This window comes from Aulostomus chinensis, chromosome 13 (assembly GCF_037954235.1).
Source record: "Aulostomus chinensis isolate RoL2024-O1b breed Wild chromosome 13, RoL_Achi_v1.0, whole genome shotgun sequence".
Classification (NCBI taxonomy): Eukaryota; Metazoa; Chordata; class Actinopteri; order Syngnathiformes; family Aulostomidae; genus Aulostomus; species Aulostomus chinensis.
The window spans coordinates 17,330,066-17,346,430 of record NC_141332.1 but is presented as its reverse complement, the minus strand read 5'-3'; the positions used below and the strand labels follow the sequence as shown (position 1 = coordinate 17,346,430).

Here is a 16,365-nt window from a genome sequence, read left to right as displayed (position 1 = left end):
TATGCCTGACATTCACATTCTCTCTCTCTCTCACACACACACACACACACACACACACACACACACACACACACACACACGCTAAGACCACTTTGTCTCTGGGAAACTATCTCAAGGCCTACAGTAGATGGTGAGTCAAGGTCTGAATTCCGTGCAGCAGTTCAGGCTCCATTACGCTCTTACTGTACTTCATATGTTTAAGTGTGACATAAGTACAAGCGCCTGAAGAACCTCCGACGCGAATCCTGTCTTCATGCTGGAAGTAGGTCGCCGTCCCAAAGAAAGGAGTTATTTATAAATGCTGTGTTTGAGGTCTGGTTTGGTTCAGACTTATAAACACTTAGTCAGGGGTTAATCAACACTGCGGTGTTGCTCTTGGTTGGTACTTGCAGTAAAGTAGTTTTTCAACTTTGATTAATGTTCCAGTAAAGTAGTCATAGAAACCAATTCTGGATTGAAATCCAAACAAACAGTGGCCTCTTGTTCTAAAATCTGGAGGTCGGGTCTCAAATGTGAGTCAAAGACCAGCTTCCAGGACTAAAGTTCTGTTTTTGTTCTGCCCATCACTATGTTTGGCATCAGAACAAACACTGTAGCATCCTCTACAAAACCAACACACACATCTACACAGTGTCATAGTTTGACGCAAAGAGCCACTGAAGTGACTTGACAAGTCTGGAGTGACAGCGGCTTGACAAATGTGTGCACACTTTTACACAAATGCATCGTAACAAGATGGATTTCTTGTTCGGTGGTGTACGCTCCCCTCCACCCTCACACACATTGGCAGTGGTCAGCCAAACAAAGCGTTTTTATTCGTATCAAAGCGGCTCTGTCCACCCCACCAGATGGCTTTACTTCCTCCAAGGCGGGTAAAGTGATTTACTCTATTGCAACTGGACATTGCCATATCTTATTGGAGTGACTGGATGGGCCAGTAAATCATGTCACTATCATGTATTTATAGATGAGGTCATGTAACTCTAGAGATGACGGCAGCTACATACAGTAAGAGCTATATATATGAAAGCTGTTACTGGGCTCACCGCTGGCAGGACGCCCACAAAAAAATGAGCTGGACAAGGCAGCAAGACAAGGAGGGAAGCAGAGAGACGAAATATAAAAAGCAGAGACAAATCAGGATGAGGGATGGTGATTATCACACGGGGGGTCAAAGTGATATGCGAGAGTCCAGCTGTGATACGTTACAACACTATGGATTCAGAGACTGAGGTGATGACAGGCCACGTCCAACCTCACATATACAGTAGTAGCTGTGGCTTCTCTGCTACACATTCCTGATGTGGAAGAGTTACGGTTGGAGGGAACCACTGCGGACAGTCTCGATGGTAACAGGGGCTCCCACAAATAGCAAAGACACATTCCCCGCGTTTCTGCAAATTCTACATGGCTGACTCTCTGGCTATCTGGAACAGATATTCGCCTTTGGACAACTCCCCTGGGAGGTGAACTTCCTTTTTGAAACTGGAGCTAAGCAGATGCTTCCAGGAATGTTCTTACAGATTGGTTCCATTAAAAAATGAGAGTACATGCAGCACATAAACATACAGTAAAGGAGAGTCTGATGGTTTTTTTGGACACTGATTATTCAACTGATGTCCCATTAACAACTGCTGTCCTTCACATGTTCTCTTATTCATTCTTGTCTGAAGATAATCTCTGGGTGTAATCTCAGCAGAGGGATTTATTTGACAAGTTCTGATATCACACATTAAAAGCAACTTCCAGAAACGGAGACAGAAACCCGCACCAGACATCTTTACGAAGGGCGTTCAGAGCTGCTTGGAACGCATCCACGCTGTGCTTGAGTGTAAATAATGCATTCTGGGAGGAACACATTCTTGAAGGATCTTTTTTTAAGCACGGCCAGTTATCTTTGTACCAGGTGTGTGTGGTGGGAATTCATGAAGGTTAGAAAATATACACAATAAAGAAAAAAAAAATCACCTTTATGGTGCCTCTTGGAATTCCAGGCAAAGTTTTAAGAAAAACTTTAAAGCAATGCAAATTTTTGCCTGTTTCTCTTTGCTATTTTCTTATTTCTTGCTTTTTTTTAAAATAATTGTTTCAAAGTCTTCCACTTGGTCTAACAGCGTCTACAGTACACCAACCCCTTCAGGAGCTGCCATTGTTGTTTTGAACCATCAGCTGTTTCCCACCATGACACCTAATCCACGCTCCTCAAAGGATGACACAAACACACAACTTTAGGTCTGACAAGATAGTTTCCTTATCTCGTGATCTTGCAGGTGCCTCCCAACTTCCGTCTCCATCTCCTGTGTGCTGGATGTTTTCCTCTCCATCAACTTGCTCTGAACTCAAAAGGCACTTTGATGCAGATTCTGTGTGGATGTATGGACGACATCTCCATGACTGTATAGTACGCGTGATGTCATACACAAGTGCGGCGGTGTGTTTCTCTGCAGCAGTCCTTTAATGGAAGGGTATTGGCTGCTGCTGTCACCACTACACCGGCCGGAGCGGATAGGTGATGTGTCCCTTTTTAGAACCCATAAAGGAAGTCATGTTATTAAGTATGCATCAGTGCGTCCTTTTTTTTTTGTGTTGTAGGTTGCAAGAGGAGGGACACTGGTGCACTGTGCTGTTAACCTGCGATCACAATCCTCCTGTCGCATAAAAGGATCGTCCTCTCAGGTTGGGGTTACGTTCACGGAGTTAGAGCACATTGGCCTGCTGCTCTCTTCCTTGTCAACCCAAATAACGTATACATCTTAAACTGCTAAGTGTCTGCTTTCCTTCACAGGAGGACCAAGGTTCAGTTGTGGTCGATTGTAGGGTTCATGCAGCAGGAGTACTGCAGGAATACTGAACAGAGGGAACCAGAGACTATAGTTAAATCTAATCTGAACACACATCCATTTCGTATTTTGTGCCAAAAACAATGACTGGTTTCTGGTTCAACTTAGACATGGCCATTTGTGTGTGCGTGTGTGTGTGTGTGTGTGTGTGTGTGTGTGTGCATAGTAATTACAGTAAATGTGTAATAAGCATTTGTGTGGCATTCAGAAAATAGCCTTTCCCGTTCTTGATGTAATGGGACTTTCCAACAACAAGACAATCGATATAAATGTAACTTATTATGGCATTTGTCAATGCAAATCACACACACACACACACACACACACACACACACACACACACACAAAATCAGATCATTGGGAAAACGACTGTCATTTAAAGCGATACTTCATCTAAAAAGTGTATTTTGCTGTTGGAGTGCTCACAAAATGTAATTAGACGCTGCTTCAAGCTAAAATACGTGGCGCAGTGCTAAAAAATATCTTTGTGAGCTTAAGACACCCATTTGTGAGCACCGGAAATTCATAAAAAAAAAAAATCACGGATCAATTTTATTTGTGATTTTTGTCTTTTTAGGTGCACCCTCACCCTCCCACCCTCCACCCCACCCCTTGCTGGATAATTGTGCCCAGGAGGAGAAGGAACAGAGTTTCATAAGAATGGAATGCTCCAAAGAATATTTCTGTCCAAGGCAGCTGGGTCTGAGACTGTGATGGATAAGAGCGGCGTGGGAGGCTGACTGGAACCGTCAGCCAGAAAACATTTTTTGACGATTAGAGATTTGTGTTGGAGTACCAGTAAGATGAGGCAGCTCAAAAGAGAATTCCTTCTAAATACTAGATGTGGACAACGCTGAAAATTTGTGATGGACCGGTGACCCGTCGAGGGTGAACCCCGCCTCTTGCCCAAAGCCAGCTGGGACAGGCTCCAGCCCCCCTCCCTGCGATCCTTAAAGGATAAGCGGTATAGAAAATGGACGGATGGATGGATAATGCTGAAAATAAGACAATCAGTTGTGTTCTCTAATGGTTAAAGCCTCTTCAAAGAAAGCTCACTGGCAACAATAAAAGTATTACTGGTTTTGCTAAAAGACCAAGAAAATCCAGAACTTGAACATTTTGATCTTTAATTACACACCATAATAGGGTCCCGATTAACACATAGAAATAAAGGAGTAAAACAGGAGCTAACACTGATTCGTTTAACAAAACCACAGAAAAAAGCAAACACGACAACCACAACGAACTCTGCAGTGCCGAGGAGAACTCACGGGTCACTATGATACACAACACATCCATCGCTTGGAACAACAAAAGAGCGATCTAGATGCCCGACTCGCCACGCTTCCACATTCAGAGACCAAGTTTGGAACTTTAGCGAAAGGGGAAAAAAAGAAAAGATCATTTTTAAATATTATGAACCATTCAGGCCATTGTCTCAGAAGACACAGCTTGGATATTAAATCAATATTGCTTGAAATACTCAATATTTATCAAACACTGTCAACTGTCCCAACTATTATTCAATTATGCTCTTGTTCTAGTTCCCTGAGTGCAGCTCAGAGATAACTAAGCACTGGGCTATTTTAAGAGCTGGGATGAATCAGAGGTCCCTGCTGTCCTGCGGGCCAGTGAAGACGTGCTGTTCATCTCACACTGGTGTCATTAGTTCAAACCAAGTATTTCCCCGGCGGCAACACACTGCTCTTGCCTGGCAGCCTCGCAACAGGACTATTTGAGAGCACACAAAAAGGAAGTGTGAGATGAGTCAAGAAATTCAGAAGTTGGACGCTGACTGACATTCCAGACTCGTATGCTTTGTTATCCATTGTCTCTAAACCCCCCCCCCCCCCCCCCACACACACACACACACACACACCACCACCCCAAAAGTAGATACTGGAAAATCCAGGCAACTGTGGTTTATCCTTAAGACTGAAAAAAGCTTGTGTGATTAAAAATTACCTGCCTTTCATCAAGCACTCACATTTCTTTCAAAATCCCTGCTGACAGTGAAATGTAATTTCTAAATCAAGCCTTATCAGGGTGTTTATACACTGCATGTGTCAACAGTTTCCTTCCTAAAGAGCCCCTCCATTGGTATAAATGTGATCTGTGCCACGGATTGCTGCAGATTAACAAGAAGCGCTTACTCATCAGATATTTGCAGGCAGAAGCAAACAATGGTTTAAGCAAATGGAAAACATCATCAGCACGAACAAGACCAGTTTTCACCGTTGATTAAAGTGTAAATCCTCTTATTTTGGTGGTGTCTTGCTGCCAGCCATCAGACTGAAATACTTGAATGGGGATGAATTAGGAATGAAAAACCTGGTTTGCGTGAAAAAGGCAAAGACAAGAAACAGTTAAACATTTTTAGGACATGCATGAAAGTATAATTGAATACATATGTTTGCGTGGTTTGTACTGTATGTTAACTTGTATTCTTCAGCTGTGTGTGAGTGTCAGAAGTGCAGCAGCTTTATGCAAAAATACAAACAGCAAAAGCCTTCAAGAGCAACCCCCCCCCCCCCAAAAAAAAAACAAAAAAACAAGACGGGTTAATTGTTTTGGAAGGCAAATATTCTGATATAAACCAACCAAACCACTGTTTAAAAAAGAATCCAGGCATTCCTGGGAATGTTATGCAAAGGGAATTTGAAAAATCCCTCAAAACAATATTTAGTCTTAAAGGACTATGCAATTCTCAAGTTAAGGAAAACAATATTTAAGGCACGCAGATCCTTGAGAAAGCAAGATGTGAGATGGAATGTGTCTGACACACACATGACCCCAGGAGTTAAATACAATAAATATCATTTCAGCTGCTGCGTGCACGTGTCACTGTAGGGAAAAGGAGACCTTGTCCAAAAAAGAAAAAAAAAATATAAGAGAATATTTTCAGCAATATATAAGTGAAAGCATGTTTATGTGGGTGCTGAGTCCCATTGGCCACTTGAACCGGGTACAAACAGTAGTTGGGTGCTAAAGAGCCTTATTTTTCCTAACCCAGGAAGACCTGGACACATAGGAGGTGCATCCTCTGAAGTCCCACCACAGCCCTGCTCTGCTCTGGTGCTCTGATTACATCAAGGAAGAGTAACAGCGTGTCTCCACAGAATGTGGTCTGGGAAAAAAAAACATTTATTTTTGATGGAAGATTCTGAGAATATACTACAATTTTTTTGTTGCTGTACCCCCTGATGTAACCAAACATACACCTGAGGGCAGGTATGGCCTTAGAATGTACGAGAGCGGATCTATTTTTACAGACCCAGCCCATAGAAATAAACATCACACTACAGTTGCCTGAAGTGGACAACAAGTCTCCAGCCGCACACCTCCTCCGTTTTAATGGAGGAAGAGTGAAGACATCAATGGGTGGTGAATAAATGGAAGCGGATGAATCTGTACGTTGCTTTCAAACATACACACATTACTCAGGTGAGCCGTGGTCGTCGTCTTCCGCTCGTATGAATGCTGACACTGAAGCTCCTAAAAGCTTTCTCTCTTTCTTTCTGCATAAATTGTGCATAAGCATGATCCAGTGGCTGGGATTGATTTGTTAGGTTCCCCCACCACCACCACCACCAACCGCTCCACAGCCCGACATGACCTACTAAATTCTGTGATGGATTGGCAAGACATATCTTCACAACGCATGCATGATGCAGCGACACTTGGATGTGTGTGTGTGTGTGTATGTGTGTAGTGAAATATCTCACACACATGCAGGCATGTGACACACACACACACACACACACACACACACACACACACACACACAGAAAGCTTTCAACTCATTTTTGTGGTTCCATCAGCATGACTAAGTGAGCCCCATCCCTTGCTGTTCTCCAGATAGAACTGTGATTTCCCCGCGGCAGCAGTTCCCAATCATTCCACACGTCAGACCAAATAGCATCTGCTTACACACAGACACACACACGCACGCAGACCCACACACCTGTAAAAGCTGGTACACATGTAGTTGAAGGCAATCCTCCTACATACAAACACACACAGGAAGGTTGTGAGTTTCACTCTCACTCACCAAACGCTGTGTGTAGGTTTGTGGGTGACTTGAAGGGGTGTGGGGCGGGTGGAGGGGAGTGGGGTTACCTAAAAGAGGACACGCTGGCCAGAGGCCAAATGATGGTGAGGGTGAGAGAGAAGAGGGAGCAAGAGGGATGATGTTTATGTACTTTTAAAATGGAGAAAGTGACAGAGATGCTGTGGACCGTAGGGAGGAATGAAATGTGTGTGGAACCGAATAAGAAAGCGTTCAGGTTGTTTGAGTACTTGACACGGCAGCCTTTTAATTTCCACTTTAACTCATCTACATCAGCGTTTGGTATACAATCAGATTAGGTAAGATTAACACTATTTTCTGTATTTGATTTAATCTGTCTCCATAAAAATGTGTTTGTGGTTGCAAATGTGATTAAAAGCACATGAATTTGTGTGTGTGTGTGTGTGTGTGTGTGTGTGTGTGTGTGTGTGTGTGTGAGAGTGAGAGAGAGAGAGAGAGAGAGAATGAGAGCTCTTGCATCTCATGCACAAGCCCGCCTCTGGATTTAGCAAAGCAGTAGCAGAGTCAGCAGCAGACGTGATGCACACATCACACAGAAAATAGTTAGACAGTGCCTTAAGGAGCTTAGATGGGGGAAAAACGGAAGATATGAGGGGGTTGGGGGGGGATAAAGGGAAAAGACGGAGGGCTGGAGGGACCGAAGGAAACGACGAGAGGAGAGAGAGAGAGAGGAGAGAGAAGAGGAGCAGGGGGTTAGTGGTGTCAGTATGTGATGACTTGCTTCTTCTTCCTCTTAAAAAACAGGAAATAATCCAATAATCACTCACAAATGTTTTGCATATTTCTGCATTCTTCTTATGTTCACAACAGGCTATCATCCGGCACAAGTGTGCGTGGGACCCGTCAAAGACCTCAGAGACACACTTTGCACAAGAAATGACAAATCCCAGCGCTGGAGGGTTAGTACACATGTGACGCCGCAGAAAAATGAAGATCCATTGTTCCTCACGCTGGTGCTGAGTTCAAGTGTCAGAGGAAAATGTCAGTAGTCTCTGATATAGGCTGAGCGCTCATTAGCTCTCAATGCTAAACACATAGACTTCAAATCCTCAAAAGCTTGAGAGTCAGTAAATTAACTGCCAACAATACAGAAGAGAAACTGAAGACAACTTTTTATCCTTGCTGTCATTTATCATCGTTCCTCCACTTCGGCTTTGCTCGTTTTCGTTTCCACTTATTTGAATTCAGGTTTGGTTGTATCATCACGTGAGCCACTGTGGACTTAAGTGTTAGGGGGCTAAAAGGAAATAGCAAACAAAAAAAAATATTTTATACATTAAGACCAAAAACAAAAAGGTTGGACTTTTTTATGGACTTATTTCAAGTCTCACTGGTCCTTGGATCCAAAGAGTTCCTGTCTTTTTTTTTTTATACCTGCATTCGAGATGAAGCGTTCCCCAGCTAATACACTAGCGTTCACCCTTTTTCTCTCCTTATAGATATCATACATGTTCACAAGATGTCAAATAATTGCGGTGAGAAGTATTCCCCCGTGAAATGGACTGGAGTAGAAATGGACGCTGGCATAAGGAGAAAAAAACAACAACTCATCGTTTAATTGAATAAAATGTCCTGAGTTACAAACCACCTTCTGTCTGATCTCACCTCTGAATTGTAAATTTAGAGTGTGAACCGGCAGCAGCTTGACATGAACACTGTTAGTGAGAGAATGTCCAGCTACATAAAAATGACATTTTAAATACACCTTGGCTTGAGGTTAGAGTTGTTACCTGGCAGCTAGAGAAATGTCTTTATGCTCAGTTAAAAGATATGGCGGACACATTTAGCTTACAAACATGAGAGTGATGTTCTCACGTCTAGTGAGGCATCAGTTACGCTCCTCCAGAAGTGTTGACATATACCATCAGACCTGAGATCTTCAGAAGAACCCCGATGAAGAACCGTATCTATACACGGGATGTTTTACTGACACACTGAGCGCACATTCTCACTCACTTCTTCCTTTTGTCGATGCAGCCTGTGAAAGGGACAGCTCACAAATTGTATTTTAATTAGACACTAATCAGCCTGCAATAGACACTTCCATAGCAGCAGGTGATGAGGTATTCACTGGTACAACAGTGAGTGTGCAAGCTGGAAGTGGCGGTACCTTTAAGCCGCAGTCTTTTAAGCAAATCAAAGTGAAACACTATCAACAAGGTCTGCCAATTATAAGACACAAATGTCTCTGCTTCAAGCAAAGAGCTGTGCTTAACAGCTGCCTGGGGAATTAACTCACTTCCCTGCAGTTTCAGTGCTGCCACATTCAGTCCTTTGCGGCTCCGGCTGGCACTTGTTGGCTCTCTCTGTCTCTCTCTCTCTCTCTCTCATGAAATATCTAACCTCCTTGCCCAAGGGAGGCTTACCTTTCCCGTAATGTGAGAGGAATCATTTAGTGACAGTGTTGCTGCAAGCATACACAACAGAGAGGGGAACTAAAGTGACGGGTAACACAGAGGTCAAAGTAGGGCCGAGGTCAAAGAGGAGCAACTCTGTGCAATTACTTTGCAGCATTGGAAGGGAATAATATGTGATTCGATGATTGCATAACTTTCAATTAAATTTAATCTTAGAAACAGAAATAGAGAAAAGAGAGGATGCGGTGGAAGACACACACGCGCGCACGCGCACGCACACACACACACACACACACACACACACACACACACACACACACACACACACACACACACACACACCTTGCTTGACCTACATCTTCCATGATTAGCTATGCACAATTAGGACCCTCCTCTCTTCTGCCTTGCCAATGATGGTGAAGCAGATTATAACATAGCTTCCACGGACTCCGCGAGCTCAACTGGAGCTCCGACTGGGGCTGGTTTTTCTCCCAGATTTGGGCTGGATTGGGGATTTCAAAGTCAAGGAAGTTCAAAGCCTTGGCTTGAGGAACCTTCAAAAGAACCACGGCCAGCCATGAAGAGGAGAGGAAAGGAGGGAGAGAGGAAGCTACTTACTGTAAACTGTCCAACAGTCTGTAGAAAACGAGGTGGCAGAAAAGACATGGTGGTGAGCGAAAGAAAAAAAAAGCTAATGGAAATGAACTCCTGTGGGTTAAGTCAATGAGAGGTGCTGAGCAGGTGGAATTTTACTGGCATGCCGGTGCAAAACTGAAAGTGGGAGCTAAAGTTTCTGGAGCACAGCTCTACTGACTGATGCTGCTGAGAACATCAACTGTGCTCACCTTTGAGAGCCAGATCTGATTTTTTGTGTGCTAACAGCAGTTCCCTAAATGCTGCAAACATATTCTCACACTCACACTAGGAAAATAACAAATACAAAACATTTTTTTCCACATCCTTTTTTGTTCTTCTTCTTCTGCAAAATTAATCATCAACCTCCAAAAACTATAACCACCCCTCTGCAGCTAAAAGACTCGGCCAATTTCACTTTTTTTTTTTTTCTCAGCTGTCCATCTGTCTCATTGTACTACACAAAGCTATTCATTTAACACAATCAGCTCATGGCAACACCCATGGGACCCCGGGCACTGAAAAACATCAATAGAGTTTCCTCAGTCTATAGGTGACTTCGAGGATTTACGTCATAAAGGATAATGTCTTCAAATTGAAATTTACTACAGGAAGTTAATCTACGTAATGGCATATCAAGTAGCTCGTGTGGTGCTTTTCCACAATGTCGGAAACAAAAACACAGCAATAACCTTCCAACGACTTCAGGGAAAACACGCAAGCCTGTACATTTGCATTAAAAATAGACGGAACATTCCATTCAACATTTAACATATGTTTGCTTTTGTTTTTGCTGTCAGTGCGCCGACAACCTTTTAGGCAGCATTATTGTAAACAAAGAAAGTCACAAAGTAGCTGTAATCACAGCTACATTATTATGATAATGGTGCTCATGCATTGTGTCAGTGGAGGGACCACCTGTGGTACACAATTATTCCGTTAATTGGTTTATGTAGCTATAAGCCAATTAACTCAGGAGGTATCAAGGGTGGTATGTGACAACCTGGCACAGGGACAGCAACTCACACACACACTCTCACATACACACAGACTTAAGAATCTTTAGTGTTTTTGTTCATTAAGAAGTTAAATAACGATCTAAATTATAATTTTGAGATGATCCAGTGTTTATTTGTGCATAAACCTCATGTTTTACCAGCTGATACTAGTCGGCTCCTGCTCGTCTTTATTGGTGGAATTAGCTCCAGCTAGCGCCTCTCTGTTGTTCTTTCACCCTGATTCAGCAGTCCTGGTCTTTACTCAGAGCCTCTGAGAGCTCAGCGGTCTCACACACAGGGAATGCCAGCTCATCGACTATTATAATGATGGCCTCCCTACTGTTCTCCATCTCTCTCTCTCTCTCTCTCTCTCTCTCTCTGCCCTTCTCACCAGCACACCATCCAAGTGTTATCTCTCTCACTCCCTTTGCAATCTGTATTTTGGCCCTGTTGTTGAAAATATTAAGCCAGAACTATGACCACAAGGTCACGGTCAACAAAAATACACAGGGTGAATATCTTAAGGGTAGGAAAAGCTCGGTTAAATATTGAAATTTGGTAAAATTCCAACTTATGTATTTGAAGTGCGTAGTAGACTAAGATGAGAAATCGTAAGGACTTACCTTGCGTCACTTAAACAGAAACACACAGAAATTCTTTTCACACGCTTCGTCAACTTTAAAGGACATGGAGAACTAACCTTGAGCTTGTCAAAGCGTTCGGTGAGCGAGGACACCTGGTGCTCACGGTGGCGCCCCACCAGCTTGCAGAGAGCACAGATGAGCTGGTCGTCCACCAGGCAGTACATGTTGACCTTCTCATTCTCATGCTCCAGGCAGGTCAGGCCGCGGATGTGTGTGTCTGGAACAGGCTCCACAAGGCGGTGACTAGTGAAGGGCTTCTTGTTTGGGTGCGTTGCACGTAAGCAGCGGTCACAATAAGAAACCTCACACGTGACACATGTCTTGACAGCCTCGCGTGGTGGATCCTGCTCACAGAACTGGCAGCTAATACGCGGATCCATCTTAGCCACAACAGCTGGGCTGTGGTTGGCGTTGGTGTGATTAGCGTGATTGGCGTGCGGGTGGGGGTGGCTGGAAGTGGCCGGGCTGCCACGGGCACTACTTCCACTCGTGCCACCACCGCCCCCGCCGCCAATTGTTCCAGCTATTGTTCCACTAATGGTGGCGGTGTAGGGCCGCTGCGGCTGCAGGCGCCGGCTCTCTGTGGGGGAATTGGGGCCACTAAGGGAGGCCTTTTGAAAGCGGTCAATGATGTTCTGCAGCGTCACATTGCGCTTAAGGCCCTCCAGGCCGCGGTGATTCAGCGTGATGACGTATCGGCAGGTCGGACACTGAAAGGCCGAAACAGACTCGAGGGGCTTGCTGGTGGAGCAGTGAGACACCAGGATGCGGTGGGCGCAGTTGAAGCACAGGCTGTGGGCACAAGGTAAGAGCAGGGGATCTTCAAACAACTCCAGGCAGATCGGGCAAGTCAGCTCAGACTCCAGTGTTTCCATCTTCAGTTGAACCAATCTAAAGGTAACATCAAATCCCACAGAAGCTGGCCAGTCACCTGAGTACAAAAGAAAGAGAAAAGTGTGAGTGTTTAAGTTACTAATGACTGAGAGCTTCAACCTTGGCTCTGGGAGTGTACTGCACTGAACAGTTCTGTAGAAAATGTGTCAAACTCCAACCATTTCTTATTTGAAATGAATCTTTATATGAAATATGATCAGTAAAAGAATCATCACTAACACTTTCTTGGCCTGTTACATCTGAGCTACTCAGTTCACACACAATGCGCCGCTGTCTTCAACACGACTCCCCCTGCTGAGCTGTTTGAGAAGGAAAAGAGTGACTACAAGTAAAATAATCAATGAAGTGCAGAGAGTAAGGGGGACCTATGGAAAACAAGAGGGCCGCTGCCTTTCTTACATCAGCCTCACAGCGTCACCATAAACATAAAATTTGTCACTATTCCTTCTTCCAACTCCCCTCCAATTTTTTTTTCCATTTTTCTTTGCTTTGCTTACTTTTATTGCTTCAACACAAAGATCAGCAATAACATTTAACCCCTGGAACACCACCTTTCAAGACATTGTGCCGATAACATTTTCAAGTGTGACAGAGAAAACAGTGTCTCAGCTAAACAAGAAAATTGATTTCAGATCCTCCTCCTCATCCTCTAAGCCCTTCAAATCTCTCTATCTGGTAGCCTGCACATTAAGCCGTCTCCCCTGGACGGTCTTAGAACCACTGACATAAGAAATCACCGATAGCCCTCAACCCCCTGCTGACTGGGTGACACCAAACACAGCTCGCCGTGACTTCCTCTCCTATACAAACTCAAAGACCACGCAGTGAACCTGAGGTACGAGTAAGGATGTTCTTTAGGGTGCGTTCAAACACGGTCTGGTTGCTCTGTGCTGTTCTCATGAACAACATGCTTGCACCGTTACCGAATAACTATAAGAGGTAGTTCAGGCTAACATGCTCAGAGCTCAATAGCATCCACTACCTGTCTTGAGGCAGCCTTGACAGTGTCGTGCTCCTGGAATTTTAACCTTTTCGTTCACTGAACTTCCAGATTACTTCAGGTTCAATGTTCCGTACCATGCTGAGCCCTGTGTCAGCGCCGGGAAAATGTACCAAGACATTTAAGATCACATGAGTCAAACAAACTACACTGCGGGGACAAGAGTTTATTTGTGATAAATTCACAAAAGCTACTCTCTGCATCTCTGGGCTTTGTGTTTCTTGTTCAACATAAAGCACCATTAAACTGTCAGTGACAACATACGTTTTGGACCGCTTACTCCATCTTAGCTGTAAAAGGTTCTATGTCCAGAACACCTGAGATTCACAAGTTGCTGAAAAAAAAACAAAAACATTTTGCAGTCACAAGACAAATTCCACCTTATTTATTTTTATTTTACTCTTCATATTAAGTGATATTAAGTTGGCTCCAACATTCACAGCTCTTTTACAATGACTTTATTGTGCCGACAACTCAGCAGTCTGCATTCAGTTATACCACACACACACACACACACACACACAGCATTCTTAATTCAGCCAAGGACAAGCTGGAGGCAGAAACAGACCACTCAAGCTCATTTGCTTCAACAGAAGTCTTCTCCCGTCTGCTGCACCAACACCACGCCGCGACATTACGTTCAATTAAAGCCAACATGATTTGAGATGCAGCCCAAGTGCTTGGGAAAGGCACTCAACTGAGGAAAGTAGTTATATGTATGCAGTGGCGTCGTTACAAAATTCATTATCTGGAAAATAAATAAATAACTGCTTGGAACCAATCATGCAGATATTATGCTGATAAAAAGGTAATGGGCATTGTGATTGCGTGTGAAAATGTGTGTGTGTGTGAGAGAGAGAGAGAGAGAGAGAGAGCATTTGTCTATTAGAAAGCAGTGACTCGGACTGCACTTACGAGGACACCTACAGTATACACCTACAGTATACACATACAATGCCCTCCTCCAAGAGAGGGAGAGAGAGAGAGAGAGAGAGAGAGAGAGAGAGAGAGAGAGAGAGAGAGAGAGAGAGAGAGAGAGAGAGAGAGAGAGAGAGAGAGAGAGAGAGAGAGAGAGAGAGAGAGAGAGAGAGACTTCAGTGGCAAACTACCTGAGCAAGCCATCAGGCTTTATTCTATTTATCACCAGTACGTATTAGATGATTGATATTCAGGGCCAAATGAAATGAAATAACAAAAGAAACAAGGTGAAAGTGTAACCAAGAGAGGGGAGGGTCTTAACCCTTCCAGCCCCTTACAGAAACAATACGCATCAAAACCCACATCCCCTCTCCTCGCTTGAATTGCTGATGAAGTCTTCAACACAGCAGTGAAAAACAGTTTACCTACAACGTCTCACCGCGCCCTTTCCCCGATGGTACTGGTGGCTCCAGAGAAATGATCTTGAATGCACATAAGAGATTATCCATGACAGTGTGCATACAGCTGTGTTTACTGCTGTTAAAGATACCTGGATCACATGACCCGCATGTATAGCGTACAGGTGAAATACATGTTTGAATCACATCGTGTGTGTGTAAAGGATTACGCGTGAAATCCATACAATTACTCACATAAAACATATGGAATTACATGTGAAACAAGTGGGATTATGCGTGAAACATTCTTTTACAGCGAGACAGAGAAGGCTTCTTACGGTCGCCAAGGCAAAAAGTTCTGTTTTGACAACTTCCAACTTTAAAAGGTCTCTCAGGACAGACTGAGGCCAGTATTTCTCAGTTCTGGTGGAATGCGGGTTTCTGAGGTAGAAATCTTCTGAGTAGAAATACCAGATTGTGATACTTTTTGGTTAAGGCTGGAACTTCATCTAGTGTAGACGACATATTGTGTGCGTGTATGTCTATGCAATAAGTCATGGTATAATAATTTAGGAACGCACAGCATGTCGTAATGACATTAGTTTCAAATATATCTCTGATCAGAAGCCAAGATTTAGTGAATATCGGCCAAATCGTTCATAAAAATAGCGATATGTTGGATACTGTCAAAAATTCCATTATACCTCGTTGCCAATATACTGTCGTGTATTGTACATCCTAGAAGACAAGAACACAATCATCAATATACACGGAGTAAATTATCATTTATCTCATCAAATTAATAGTGAGAAATCCATGACCAGGGTTTTACAGTCATCAAACTCCATCTCAGTGAATCGGCAGTCTCACTTTATTCTGTAGGACAGAGCTCAGCCGTGCTGCTTATGCTGAAGTTAATGTGACTGTGTTTAACGGAGCATGGTGTTATAATTAACACCAAGCTTTAGCACAACCATCAGCAGGCCCATTAAGTTTTAGCTATGTCACTCTGGGGAAACAGTGCTGCCTGTGATAGGAGCCACTTAGGGACAGATTCAGTAGGTTGATGGTAAAAGCCTGGTGGAGACAGACGCATGCGCCATCATAAAACTGTACACACACACACACACACACACACACACACACACACACACAAGCAGTGCTATGAGCATAAATGTTTTCTGTCTTGTTGTGCCTCTTCATCTGCCATTCATGTTTGGGTGAACAGTCCCATCTGGAAAGAGAGGAGTTTAAGCTGGTGGTTGAGGGGAACACACACACACACACACACACACACACACACACACACACACACACACACACACACACAGCACAAAGCTGTTAGGCATTCAATCTGAGCTGAGCTATTGTTTTGCTGACAAATGTATAGCAGCAAGATTTTTTTTGAGGGCTGTAGTGGCTGTGTGTGTGTGTGTGTGTGTGTGTGGGGGGGGGGGGGGGGTCACCTCACCCTGGTCTTAAACCTGGGTCCATAGAGTACCAAACATGCTCACTGTCAGGCCTGCTAGCATCACAGGAACATTATCAATGACTGGTTTTTATGGTCGCTAATAATCTTGGACAGACTACAAG

The 16,365-nt window shown here is 43.8% G+C and overlaps 1 protein-coding gene across 3 annotated transcripts in view; it reads right to left on the bottom strand.

The window, feature by feature from the left end:
* The window catches only part of mid2 (midline 2), a 127,889-nt gene that overhangs the window by 52,992 nt on the left and 58,532 nt on the right, over nt 1–16,365 (bottom strand). For all 3 annotated transcript variants that reach the window (XM_086221707.1, XM_086221706.1, XM_086221708.1), the window contains exon 2: nt 11,619–12,493. In XM_086221707.1, coding sequence (XP_086077833.1) covers nt 11,619–12,437 — 819 coding nt within the window. In that variant the 5' untranslated portion in view covers nt 12,438–12,493. The remainder of the gene's footprint in view (nt 1–11,618; nt 12,494–16,365) is intronic.